Genomic DNA, 13,908 nt, shown 5'->3' on the forward strand with positions numbered 1-13,908 from the left:
AGAGCCCGACGCTGATGTGTATGAGGCCTTAGCTGAAAGTCTATAGTGACATATAAAACACACTACAAATAATTTTTTTTTTGTGGCATTTTTTTGGCCGTTAAGTGCTTTTTTTTGGGGTTAGTGAATTTTGTTTCCTAAATGTCATGTATACAAAAAATTACCCCTCCCCCAAAAAAAACTGCATAAAAAACCCATTGCCAACCACCCAGCATCAATGGGAACCTAAGCCACTTCACAGAGCCGCTTAGAATCACGCCCCATTGACACTGGGTGATGGAGTCCGCCCAGTTATCAATTTATTCATGAATTTTGTCCTGTTATTTGTACACTGTATGACCTTAGTATTACTCCTTCTATAACCCGTATTTGTGCCCTGTAGGGGACTATTATGCATGCCCTGGCTGGTTGTATGGCTCTGTTAAATGCGTAGTCTACAGCTCCTTTAGGAAAACTAGGGCCAAATAATAGTATTTCAGTTCAAGTACAGAATGAAAGCCGGAATCTGATTGGTTACTATGGGCAATTCCTCCAATCTTTTCATGCAAATGTTTATTTGTGCATTGTGTGTGTGTGTGTATATATATATATATATATATATATATATATATATATATATATATATACTCTATGTACTATTGTTTTGGTATTCTATGGCAAATATTATATTTTAAATACAGGAGTCATTTTTGTTGCTTAGATAATTTGCAACATGGCTAAGGTAAGAAATTTGGTAGTCATATGCACTTATACTGTATAACAGTATATACATGTTGCTTGGGGTCAGGGGATTTTCTCAATAGAACAATAAAAAAAATAATTGGAAAAATGCCTGGTTAAAATGTCACAAAATAAAAAAAAACATTAAAAAAATCTTCAAACTCCTGACATTTTTTACATTAGTTTTAAAACTTTCATAGGGGTGTACTCAGATCTAGCAGTCATGTTGCATCCTCTTGTCCGTGTCTACACGATTTTGTAAAAAAACGCAGCTTTGCCCCCATTTTGTGGTAGTCATGGAAATAAACCGTGACATGATCGCTGCACAGGATAACCCTAAAGAGTCCATATATGGACAGTTAAGTCACTGGAGTTTCCCTGGTTTAGTCAGAGTCACAAAACTGGCCCGATGCGGGGACTCCGGCAGCGACAGTTCTCCACAGGCCGCCGGTTGCCCCTACTTGTTGTGTACATGTTACTAGAGGCAACGAGGGGCTGAGTGGAGAACGTGCAGGTATTGTATTCCACTGAATACCTATACAGTGGGATACCTTGCAGTTTTCCGTCTGAGGTATATGTCGGGAGTCCTCCTGACGTATACCTCTGATGGAAGGCAATAACGTGATGTGAGGGGGGCTTTACAAGCAAAATTACATTTATTTTTTATTTTATAAAAAGTGTGTCTGATGAAGACCTTAGGCTGAAATCACACATGCAGTTTTTGTCATAGTTTTTGAGCCAAACACCGGAGTGAATACAACAGAGAGGAGAAGTATTAGTCTTTCCTTTATACTTATTTGTCTGTTTCGATTCACTCCTGGCTTTGACATAAAAAACTAAGAAAACCATGTGAAAGAAGAACGTAATAAAATTTAATCTATAGATAGCAATCAGAATAAGGCAAAACCAAGAGTGGCTTCAAAATAAGAGGAGTATCTGTCTTTTAGGGCATGACCACACGTGGCGGATTTCCTCCGCAACTGTCCGCATCAATGCCGCACAGAATCTGCGTTGCAGATTCTGCTGCGGATCTGCACAAAATGTGCAGAAAATTGATGCGGACTGGCCGCTGCGGACTGCAGGAAAAGTGCTTCCCTTCTCCCTATTCAGTGCAGGATAGAGAGAAGGGACAGCACTTTCCCTAGTGAAAGTCAAAGAAATTCATACTTACCGCCCGTTGTCTTGGTGACGCGTCCCTCTTTCGGCATCCAGCCCGACCTCCCTGGATGACGCTCCAGTCCATGTGACCGCTGCAGCCTGTGCTTGGCCTGTGATTGGCTGCAGCCGTCACTTACACTGAAACGTCATCCTGGGAGGCCGGACTGGAGACAGACGCAGGGAGTTCTCGGTAAGTATGAACTTATATTTTTTTTTACAGATACATGTATATTGAGATCGGTAGTCACTGTCCCGGGTGCAGAAACAGTTACTGCCGATCGCGTAACTCTTTCAGCACCCTGGACAGTGACTATTTACAGACGTCTCCTAGCAACGCTCCCGTCATTACGGGAGCCCCATTGACTTCCTCAGTCTGGCTGTAGACCTAGAAATACATAGGTCCAGCCAGAATGAAGAAATGTCATGGTAGTAAAAACAATACGCTCCGCAGCACACATAAGATCTGCGGACTTCATTGCGGAATTTTGACTCTCCATTGAAGTCAATGGAGAAATTCCGCCATGAGTCCGCAACCAGTCCGCCACTGCTCCGCAACAGACAGAGCATGCTGCGGACACCAAATTCCGCTCCGCAGCCTATGCTCCGCAGCGGAATTTTACGCCTAGTCTAAACGAACACTGCTAAATTAAAGTGTAAGTCAATGGACAAACGGCACCGCTGCGGATTAACGCTGCGGAGTGTCCGCAGCGGAATTTCAGTGAAATTCCGCCACGTGTGAACCCGCCCTAACTCTCTCTCTCTTTTTATCATTCACACCTGGTTTTGGTTTAAAAAACTGCATAAATAAACCTAAACAAAACCTGACCAAATCCTGCATGTGTGATTACACCCTAATCTAACTCAATTGCAAATTATAGTACTGCACTAGAAAAGACACATTGGATAAAAGCCATACATATTAGTGTTTATGTAATAAAATATAATATATTACGGGTTCTTAGAACTGTGACTTACAGTATGCACATATACGCATGTCTTTTAATTGCGGTATTTTTTCCATTTATTTCAGAAGGCATATCTGCAAATATGGCCAAAGCTCCATCTGTTTGGAGTTATGTATCCAAGATGCCTCAGGAGCACCTTGAAAAATTGTACGATGGATTTCCCCATAAAGTCCGGCACCATCTAGGTGATTGGCTGGAAAATCAACCATGGTAAGTAGTCCTTAGATATATCCCACATGTCTACAATAGAGATCCTCAACTATTCCAGATGGTATCGAGTCAAATTAGTTATAAAGTAAGAACAAAGAGTGTATGATGGTATGATTCAGCTCAAATCAGAATTCAGTTTAAGTGTCTGTCATATGATCCTGACTAAGGGTATGTTCACACGCTAGCTTGCTTTTACATCTGAAAAGACAGACTGTTTTCAGGAGAAAACAGCTGCGTCGTTTCAGACGTAAAAGCTCCTCCTCGTATTATGCGAAGCGTCTTTGACGCCCGTAATCTTGAGCTGCTCTTCATTGACTTCAATGAAGAACAGTTCAAATTACATAGCAAAGAAGTGTCCTGCACTTCTTTGCCGAGGCAGTCAATTTACGCGTCGTAGTTTGACAGCTGTCAAACGACGACGCGTAAATTACAGGTCGTCTGCACAGTACGTCGGCAAACCCATTCAAATGAATGGGCAGATGTTTGCCGACATATTGTAGCCCTATTTTCAGACGTAAAACGAGGCATAATACGCCTCGTTTACGTCTGAAAATAGGTCGTGTGAACCCAGCCTAAGCAGCCAAGTGACAGTAATGTGGTTCTTAGCCTGGTGTCAATTGTCAGCTATATAGTTCTCACCCTCTTGCCAAGTTAAATAATGCTATAGCGTCATTGATGCACAATAGTTTTGGCTGCTGCCAAGAGCTAGGGAAAAATTTAATTCATTGTTATTACTGTTTCCATTTCTTTTTACTGTTTTCTTCTTATTGCAGAGGCATCTGATCAACTTCCATTTTTGATAAATTCACTCTTACAAATGATCTATTGATGCATAAAGAAATGAATAATTTTTATTAACATTGCCAGTTGTAATGTGAGCCAATCTTTACAGGATTCTTCCTTTTTTTTTATATAGAATTTAGAATTGTCACACTCGGCCGGTGCAGCAAGCGTCAATGTCTCGTTGATCGGCGCTTGCTTGCTCCTGTCACATCGAGCTATGGATGGGGACGAGCAGTCGTTACTCCGTTCACCTGCTGACCGCTGCCCTGTTTACACAGGGCAATTATCGGCAACGAGCGTTATATTAACAAAACCGAAAAAGCAACATGAATCAATATGCCCCAATAAAGGAAATACGAAATAAGTTATATATGGACTTCAATGGGTTGATTCAAGGGTGTTAAACCCAAACAGCATCACTACTAAATATATAAGACCAACAAAGAAGAAATGAATGCTGAGAAACAACGAAGTAATGAAAAATGCAAAACTACTTTATTAACATACAATAAGTCACACAATGGTAAAAGAATCCATAGACCAACAGTAAAAACACAGACACTCAGGTGGGGATTTACCCAAATATGTACAGATGGTACATGAAGTATGAGTGGATCCCCCAATAGGAATATCGTGAGAACTGTATAAGGGAGTATTATAATATAATCAGCTTAGTTACATAAATCAAGCATATGCACGTGCACAGTGGCACAGAGTAAACATCATGAGAACATGGGTCAAAGCCCAAAAGCTATTTGCAAGCAATGGCTGATATTACAGTCATGGTATAAGAGCCTAGGTACCACACATGTTGCTGTGCATGCAAGGAAACCGAACATGCAAAGCAGAAAGTGAAAAAGGTACGTTATACAAAGAGGTAGAACATAATATGAAAGTTTAACATACCCATGGTGAAGAGACGGGATAACCACAGCTGAGCTCCACCCCAACGCGCGTTTCGGCGCTAATGCCTTCGTCTGAGCATTATATTAACGCCTGTCTGCCCAATAATCGTCCTGTGTAAAACCCCCTATACTTGCCATGTTTATTAGCATTTATCTAGAGAAGATCTTCCAGCATCAGCCCTACAAGAGTCAGAGACCTACTGTACCTGTCATATATGAAAACATAAAGCCATTCACAATGGTGTTCCTAGCATAGAGGCAGACCATATGACTGCTGTGCTGTCTGTGGAAGGATGAGGCTAAGCAATGATCCGCTTCTCTTGCGGTCCATAATCATAAGTTCCTAGTGTTTGCATGATGACACCTCAAGAGGAGCTTACCGCATACCAATTCTTACATCTCCCATTGAGTTTAAAGGGAATGTGTTGCCAGCAAAACATGTTGTTTTTTTTTTAATTAAACATTTAGTGTGTAGGTGATTAAACATTGTTCACATTTTTTTTTATTTTTTTCACGAGTCAGGAAATATTATAAATTAGATTCTAATTTATAATATTTCCCATTGCTGGTCACTAGATGGAGCTATTCCCAAAATTGCAGCATTGCATGTGGTAAAGCAACCACATTGCTTTTTGCTGCAAAATTGGGAAAAAAGCACTCGCTCTAGTGAGCTCTGAGAATCCCCCCCTCCTTTATCCTGGCTAGTGCCGGGATAAACGAGGGGTTTGAACGGTCTAACCTCCTACACTGTGTGTCGCCATTTTTTGAGCTAACACACAGTGTAGTAGGTTTACATACAGTAGTAAACACACACAAACACGAACATACATAGAAATCTCTTACCTGCTCCTGCCACCGCGGCTCCCTCCGGCCCGTCCGCTCCGTCTGCTGCCGCTGGTCCAAGTGCACAAGTCCGGAAGCCGCGACCGGAAGTAGTAATCTTACTGTCCGGCCGCGACTTCCGGTCCACAGGAAAATGGCGCCGGACGGCGCGCATTTCAAATTGGACTGTGTGGGAGCGGCGCATGCGCAGTTCCCACACAGACGGCGTACACAGAAGTGGATGGGACGGGAGCCGTTCGCAGTCCCTATGGGACTGTGGCTGCCGTATTCCATGTCTGTATGTGTCGTTAATCGACACATACAGAAATGGAAAAAAAAATGGCAGCCCCCTTAGGGAAGAAAAAGTGTAAAAATAAGAAAAAGTAAAACACAAACACACAAATAAATATAAACGTTTTTAATAAAGCACTAACATCTTTAACATATTTAAAAAAAAATTGTGATGACACTGTTCCTAGCCGTATAAATCCATATGCAGTTAGCTGCCCCTGGTGGTTGCTGCAAGTAGTCAGAATGATATTATTTTACTCTATGAATGTGTGTGAGGTGAAGCAGGAGATTTGGAGCTCTATGTATGGAATACACAGGTTCGACTGCTATACAGATATATTATGAAACTAGTTAGCAGAGATTTTTGTATCTCAAAACAGAATAGGGGATAATTTAAAAAAAATAGAGCATTTTGCAACGCTTTCAGTTAGGTGTGGGGACTGTTGTAAGTTTTGCTATGGGCTCTAGGATTTCTGTGTACGCCACTTTCCTTTTATGAATGAATAGTCTTTAGGTATTGTTTATGGATACTTTTCATAGTAAAGTTCTCGCATATGGTGGTATATGAAATTATTTCTGGTTAGGTTATTTCACCAGATACAGTCTTGTGAAAAAACAAGGATATCCCACGTAAAGTTTTTTTTTTTTAACATATATTTGACATATCAATATTTGATCTTCATTCAAACAGTATGTAAAGACAGAAGTGATGTCACTGAACAAAAAAAAATAATAAAAAAATGTATTTAAAGAGTACGTGTATTTCAGAAAACATCATAAAAACATGTTGGAAGTTTTGATTGGTGGGGTCCGGGTGCTGACACCCCCACCATTGCTGAACCTAAGGTGCAGAAGCACTTAGCTGAGCACTCTTCACATTCGGTTGTGATCGGCTTTCCCCATCAGCCTGAAGATGGGTTAACACAGGGGCGTAGCTAGGGTGGCAAGCGGGGCATGTACCCTGGGTGCAACTAGGTGGTAGGGAAGGGGGGCGCCACAGAGCAGCTGATCGCTGCTGATAGGTGTCCTGTATGTCAGACACCTGCAGCAGCCATCAGCTTTAGGAACAGCCAGGAGTTCATGCAGCAGCGTTCTGACCTGGGTCTGTGACGGCCAGGGAGTGGACTAGTCCAGTCACCTGTCCTGTCACCTGACCTCACGTCAGTGACATGAGGTCACATGACTCAGGTGAGGTGACGGGACTGGTCCACTCCCGGGCTGTCACCGACCCTAGTCAGAAGGAACTCCGCCGCTGCCTGCAATGCATGACCCCGTCAGCTCCTCCGGTAAGTCCTGTCAGGCAGAGCTGAGAGTGGTAGCGGTAGGCTACCGCTCACCGCTCTCTTTAGTGTGGCGCTAAGTACAAGGGGGGAATGTGGCTCTATTTAAAAGGGGGGAATGGGGTGCTGTTTACAAGGGGGGGGGAGTGTGGCACTATTTACAAGGGGCAGCGGGCTGTGTGTGGCACTAGCTACAAGGTGGGGTGTGCCGCTATTTACAAGGGGTAGAGGGTGCTGCTATCTACAAGGGGGAAAGCGGGCTGTGTGTGGCACTATATACAAGGGGGGCTGTGTGGTGCAATCTACAAGGGGGGCTGTGTAATGCTGTTTACAAGGGGGCTGTGTGGTGCTGTTACAAGGCGGGCTGTGTGGCGCTGTTTACAAAGGGGGCAGTGTGGCGCTATTTACAACAGGGGGATGTGTGTGGCACTATCTACAAGGGGGTGTGTGTGACACTATTTACAAGGGGGATGTGTGTAGCGCTATCTACAAGGGGGGCTGTGTGGCGCTATCTACAAGGGGGAGCTGTGGGTGGTACTATCTACAGGGGGCTGTGTGTGGCCTCTTTCATTTATTTTTATGTTAACAATGTTATATAACTATATCGCTTGTAAAATGTAGAAATGCTTTTATGCTCGAGTTACATTAAAAAAATGGTGAAAAAAAATTACACCTCATTGATTGGTAGAGAAAGCAAACATGGCGAGGGGGAAGGAGATGTCTGGAAATAAATTGGGGGGGGGGGGGGAGCGCACCAAAAATTTTTTATTAAAATCCCAGAATCTTTTTTGTTATCATATCACTAATGAAATAAAAAGTGATAAAAACATTGTATGTACCAAAATGGTGCTAATAAAAACTACAGCCCGTCCCGCAAAAAACACCACTCAAACGCCCACACCGCTCAAACAATGGAAAAATATAAAAGTTATGGCTCTCAGAATGTGTTGAAACCGAACAAATTTTTTTTTTTAACCAATAGTTTTTTCTTTGTAAAAGTAGTATTTAGAAAGTACTATTTTCTGTTGTCTAAAACCTGGGTGCGTCTTATAATCCGAAAAATATGGTATATACATTAATCATGTTCCCCTTTAGGCTAAAATCACACCTGCGTCGGTGTGTTCCGTTGTTTTGCTTCGTCAGACCAGCAGAACAAGGGAATAACGGTTCCGATACACAACGGACGCTGCTGGCGAATAACAGAACCCATTGACATTAATAGGTTCCGTCAGGGTGTCCGTCATTTTACATACCTCCCAACTTTTCAGTTTCGTAAAGAGGGACAACTGAAGCGGTGTGTGTTGCAAATGTTTCCCTGTTAAGCCACGCCTCTAAGCCCGCCCAATCCCACCCATACACACCCAGTTCAGCCCACACAGTACAATGCTCCCATAGAACCCCCTACACAGTATAATGCCCCTATGGCTGACCCCCCACACTGTATAATACCCCATAGTGCCTTCCACAGTATAATGTCCCCATAGCTGCCCCCACACAATATAATGCCCCCATCGTTGCACCCGTACAGTATAATGCCCACACAGATGCTCCCATAGAGTATAGTACTCCATAGCTGCAATGGATCGCTTGCCTCAGTGGTCACGTGCCGTACATGGCAGCATCACCGCTGAGGCCAGTGATTAGCTGCAGCAGCACGTGACCAAATAAGGATCTGAAACATCATATATTACAAATTAAAGGGGTTTTCCCACAAACACATGTATCCCTAATCCACAGGATAAGGGGTCAAATGTGTGATGGCTGGGGGTCCAGCCACTGGGGCCCCTAGCGATGAGGAGAACGGGGGACCAAAATTCCCCCCGGTGTGCTACATAAGAATGGACCGCTGGTGCTTATGCTCAGCCAGCGCTCCATTAATGGTCGAGCATGCGCACTAGCAGTCCATTCTTATAGAGCACTTGGGCGGACTTTCGGTTCCCCGTTCTCCTCATCGCTGAGGGTCCCAGTGGTCAGACCCCCAGCGATCACACAATGTATCCCCTATTCTGTGGATTAGGGATACATGTTTGTGTGAGAAAACCTCTTTAACTCCATATGGGGGATGATCCACTCGGGCCTTTTTATATTTAAGAAGCCAATGCCTAAAAAAAGTAGCGTTTCTGAAATGATAAAATAAATGTCATTAATTTTATGATTTTAGAAAGGCTAGTGTCTCCAGGCACTCTGTGTTTTTTATTTTTACTCCAATTGTCTTACTTTTTTCTACTCACAGTAGTCTGTCTGTTTATTACTGACTGGTGGCTCAGTGCCGTGCTGCCTGTTGAGCGTGCGTCCTGCTCCCTCACTCCGGGCACACATAACAATGTTGCACCGAGTGACGTACTCACACTGGGCGCAGGCAGCTGACGAGTCACAGTCTGACCACAGTCAGACCGTGACTCGTGAGTTGCCTGCAGTGATTAAGGTCAATGTAAGCGAATTCAATTTGCTTTACGTTGACCTTAGGGAGGGGAGGGGGCGTGGCGGACCACAGGGAGACGGGGTCCATGACTGAACGGGGCATAGCGGAACATTTTTCAGACCTCCCGTGGCGGCGGGACAGCGGTTAAAATCTGTGACTGTCCCGCTGGATCAGGGACAGTTGGGAGTTCTGATTTTACCAGAGACAACAGCACAGCATGCTGCGCTATTTCTCCGGTAATCTCGGCCAGATCTGCGATGGAGGCCCCTAATGGAACCTCTAACGCAGATGTGAACGAGGCTTTAGGGCACTCTTCTAAATAAGACTAAATAAATAAATAAAACAATTTGTGTCCTCATGCCACTTATCAGTTTTGTGACTTTTAATCACATTGCATGCTGTTATTTAGTATTTGATGAACAAGTACACCAAGATATTTCTCTGCAAGTGACTCTCCCAGTTATACTTCCCCCTAGGACATATGAAGCATGCAGATTATTAGTACCCAGTTGTGGGGACAGATTATAATGAGGGAAATCTGAAGGTCCCATAAAAGAGATTGCTTTTATTATAACAGTTGATCAGCTGGGGGAATCAGATTTTTGTACATCGTGAATTTGTCTAATTTTTTTCCGCAAAAAGACAACAAAACCACACTAATCAATTATACCTAAAGGCACAATTTGTGCAGGACCTGCACATATAGGGTCACATGACCATATCTGTTCAGATCCTGAAGCCAAGGGACAGTTCAGCAAGGCTCCACAGAGGAGGATGAGAAGAAGCAAAAAGACTGTGTGAGCTGTGTGTGTGCAATGCGTATGGGATCTGCTCTGGGGGTCTGTAGTTATTTTGGGGTCTGTAGTTATTCTGGGGTCTGTAGTTATTCTGGGATCTGTATTTATTTTGGGGGCTGGTCTGCGGTCAATAGTTATTTTGGGGTCTGTAGTAATTATGGGGTCTGGTCAAATATATTTAGACACTTTTTGTACCTTTTTAGTTTTAGGCCCTGTTCACACTGAGTTTTTTTACGCGTTTTACGTGGAAACCGCGCCGCAAAACTCGTCAAAAACCGCCCTAAAATGCCTCCCATTGATTTCAATGGGAGTTGGACGAGTTTTTTTACCGCGAGTAAAAAAAAACGCATTGTGGTAAAAAGGAGCGTCATGACCCATCTTGAGGCGGTTTACGCCTCCAAAACCCCATTTCAATCAGTCAGAAAGAAGAAAAAAACGCCTCGACGAGTGTTTTGACGCGTTTTTGTCAAACCACTGTGCAAAAACCGTCTGGAGCAGTTTGAACATAGCCTTATACTGTCTAACTTTAAGAACATTAACTTTAATAAATCTCCGCTGGGGTGTCCAAGTTAAATAATAGTTGTCTCAGCACTGAACCTCACTAAGAAAACCACAACATCATAGATTCCCTTCAGACATTCCTCACCAGACCTAAAAAGTTTAGGACATTGCCAAGTAAGGTGGAGCCAAACCACCTCAGGGCCTAAATATTTCGGATATATATAAACGAGTCTCCTTCCCATTTTATAAAGAAAAGTAGCTGAGTCTGTGAATGCACATAAATTGTGTAATCCTATAATTATGATTGGAGGACACAGATTTTTGAGATTTTAAATGAGGAGACCCCACCTTATGTTCTAGATAACATTTATATAGCTTATAAATCACCCCTTGTATAATAGAAGATTTAATTATAAAGTACAATGCTCTCCTAGGCTCGATAATGAGACATATTTTCTTCCTAGTACAGTTATAATCATGTTTAAACTGTACATATCAGAATTTGTCTTTTTCAAATAGATTAAATTCCTTTCTAAACCTGAAGAATTGTTAAACTCTTTGAAAACATTAAATATTTTTTTTAAATATCCGAGTCAATTTATTAATATCCAAGTCAATTTATGCAGGCAGTACAGTTTATATCTGACACGTCAAAGTACCTGATTCTAAGAAATCTATGATAATAAATAGAATTAAACCCATATACTCTTAAAAAAAATTGAGCAATACCTTATTCAATTTCTAGTCTTCCCATTCCGCAATGTATTTAAATTTATCAACCAGATAGTATAATTTCATATTTGGAAATCTGTTTTAATATACAACTTTTTTTTATTTTTTATTCCATACGTGGTGTCTTTCCTCTCACAATTATATCTAAAACAACATCATCTATGGTCATAAAGAATATTTAATATACCGTAAATGGATTTGGAAATGAATCAGAACGCATAAAATTTTTAGTAACCAAACCATCTTCATCAAAGCCAATCTGTCTGCTATACACAGAGGGAACTTTTTCCTTGAGTCAGCCTTGTCTTTAAGAATTTTGTTATAAGAAAATTAAGTTTATGTTATAAAAATTGTGCCTAAAACTTTGACTATCCTGAAAACAATATTTCTTATCTTTGGAAGGCAATAATATTTATTTTGACCAATCAAGCCTGAAAAGTCCCCAAACCTTTTTACAATATTCCAATCTATAGAAATAGTAATCTGTGTCCGTGTTATAAATAAAAAAAAAATCATATATGTCTTTCGATTCTATTAAAAGATTTCCGTTTTTACAGGAGCCATGAAGGATATGACGGCTCCATTATGATCTGTCAGGATCAGTAATGATGGATCTGTTTGTTTCTTCATTGACTTATAATGGATCAGTTATGTTTACGTCAGTTATTTTTTTGTACTGAATTCAATACTGCAGCATGTGACTCTATCCTGACTTTCGAAAAGCAACTGAAGCCTTTTACGGAAATAGAGCCTAAATCACTCTCCACCTGAATTTAGATTTATTAGGAATAACACCGTTTTGGAATTACATTGAAATTTCTTTGTAGAGGCGATTAGCTAATATCTTAGCTAGTAAGTTAACATTGCAATTAATCAAAGATATGGGACTGTATGATTCAGGTAGGAGGAAGTCCTTTCCGGGCTTAAAGGGGGTTTCCACATTAACAGTTTTATGTGTCATTGCTTTTAACATCTGAATGTGATTTACATTTGTAATGCACTTATTGTATCTAAATTGGCCCCGTTTCCCGATGCTGCCATGGGGCACATGACTGGTGATGTCACTCTCTTTGCCCCCTCTGTTTATGAGCCATATATTTATCACGTGGTCAAACTGTTAAAAGTATATTTCTGGTAAGCGCCACATCACTATTGACGTGCCGTGTATGGGCTGTTCAGTTATACAGCCAGGAATGCGCTTTTGCGGTCCCTGCTATTCCCTTGCTTGTACGCATGAGCGTTCCTGGCTGTATAACAGAACAGCTCATACACTGCACGTCACTAGTGACGTGCCGTATACCAGGCAGATACTTTTAACAGTTTGACCACGTGAGAGGTATACCGCTCGTAAACAGAGGGGGCAAAAAAAGTGATGTCACCAGTCATGTGCCCCATGGCAGCATTGTGAAATGGGGCCAATTTAGATACAATAAATGCATTACAAATGTAATCACATTCAGAGGTTAAAAGCACTGACACACAAAAGTGTTAACTCGGAAAACCCTTTAAGAATCCATGTGATCACAGCTTCATTCCAACAGCTGAGTGGAATACCTAAATTTAATGCATAATAAAATGTTTGCATTGTTGGGTCTGGTGTCTCATCTTCCTCTTGACAATAGCCCATAGATTCTGTATGGGGTTTAGGTCAGGTGAATTTGATGGCCAATCAAGAACAGTGATACTGTGGTTATTAAACCAGGTATTGGTACTTTTGGCAGTGTGGGCAGCTGCCAAGTCCTGCTGGAAAATGAAATCACCATCTCCATAAAGCTTGTCAGCAGAGGGAAGCATGAAGTGCTCGAAAATTTCCTGCTAGACAGCTGCGTTGACTCTGGAGTTGATTTAACACAGTGGACCAACACCAGCAGATGACATGGCTGCCCAAACCATCACTGACTGTGGAAACTTCACACTGGACCGCAAGAAACTTGGATTGAGGGCCTCTCTACTCTTCCTCCAGACTCTGGGACCTTGTTATAAAAATTGAATGCAAAATTTACTTTCATCTGAAAACAGGACTTTTGGACCTCTGAGCAACAGACCAGTCCTTTTTCTCCTTAGCCCAAGTAAGATGCTATTGACGTTGCATGGAATGCGACAGTTGTAACCCATGTCCTGGATACGTCTGTGTGTGTGTGGTGGTTCTTGAAGCACTGACTCCAGCCGCAGTCCACTCCATGTGAATCTCCTCCAGATTCTTGAATGGCCTTTTCTTGACAATCCTTTCAAGGCTGCGGCTATCCCTGTTGCTTGTGCACCTTTTTCTACCACATTTTGTCCTTCCTCTCAACTTTCCATTAATATGCTTGGATACAGCAC

The 13,908-nt window shown here is 42.0% G+C and overlaps 1 protein-coding gene across 1 annotated transcript in view; it reads left to right on the forward strand.

Annotated features, from left to right (window-relative positions):
- Positions 1 to 13,908, forward strand: part of STAT6 (signal transducer and activator of transcription 6) — a 232,456-nt gene that overhangs the window by 101,473 nt on the left and 117,075 nt on the right. The window contains exon 2 of the mRNA XM_075852010.1: positions 2,909 to 3,053. Coding sequence (XP_075708125.1) covers positions 2,926 to 3,053 — 128 coding nt within the window. The 5' untranslated portion in view covers positions 2,909 to 2,925. The remainder of the gene's footprint in view (positions 1 to 2,908; positions 3,054 to 13,908) is intronic.

Source organism: Rhinoderma darwinii, chromosome 2, assembly GCF_050947455.1.
Source record: "Rhinoderma darwinii isolate aRhiDar2 chromosome 2, aRhiDar2.hap1, whole genome shotgun sequence".
Lineage (NCBI taxonomy): Eukaryota > Metazoa > Chordata > Amphibia > Anura > Rhinodermatidae > Rhinoderma > Rhinoderma darwinii.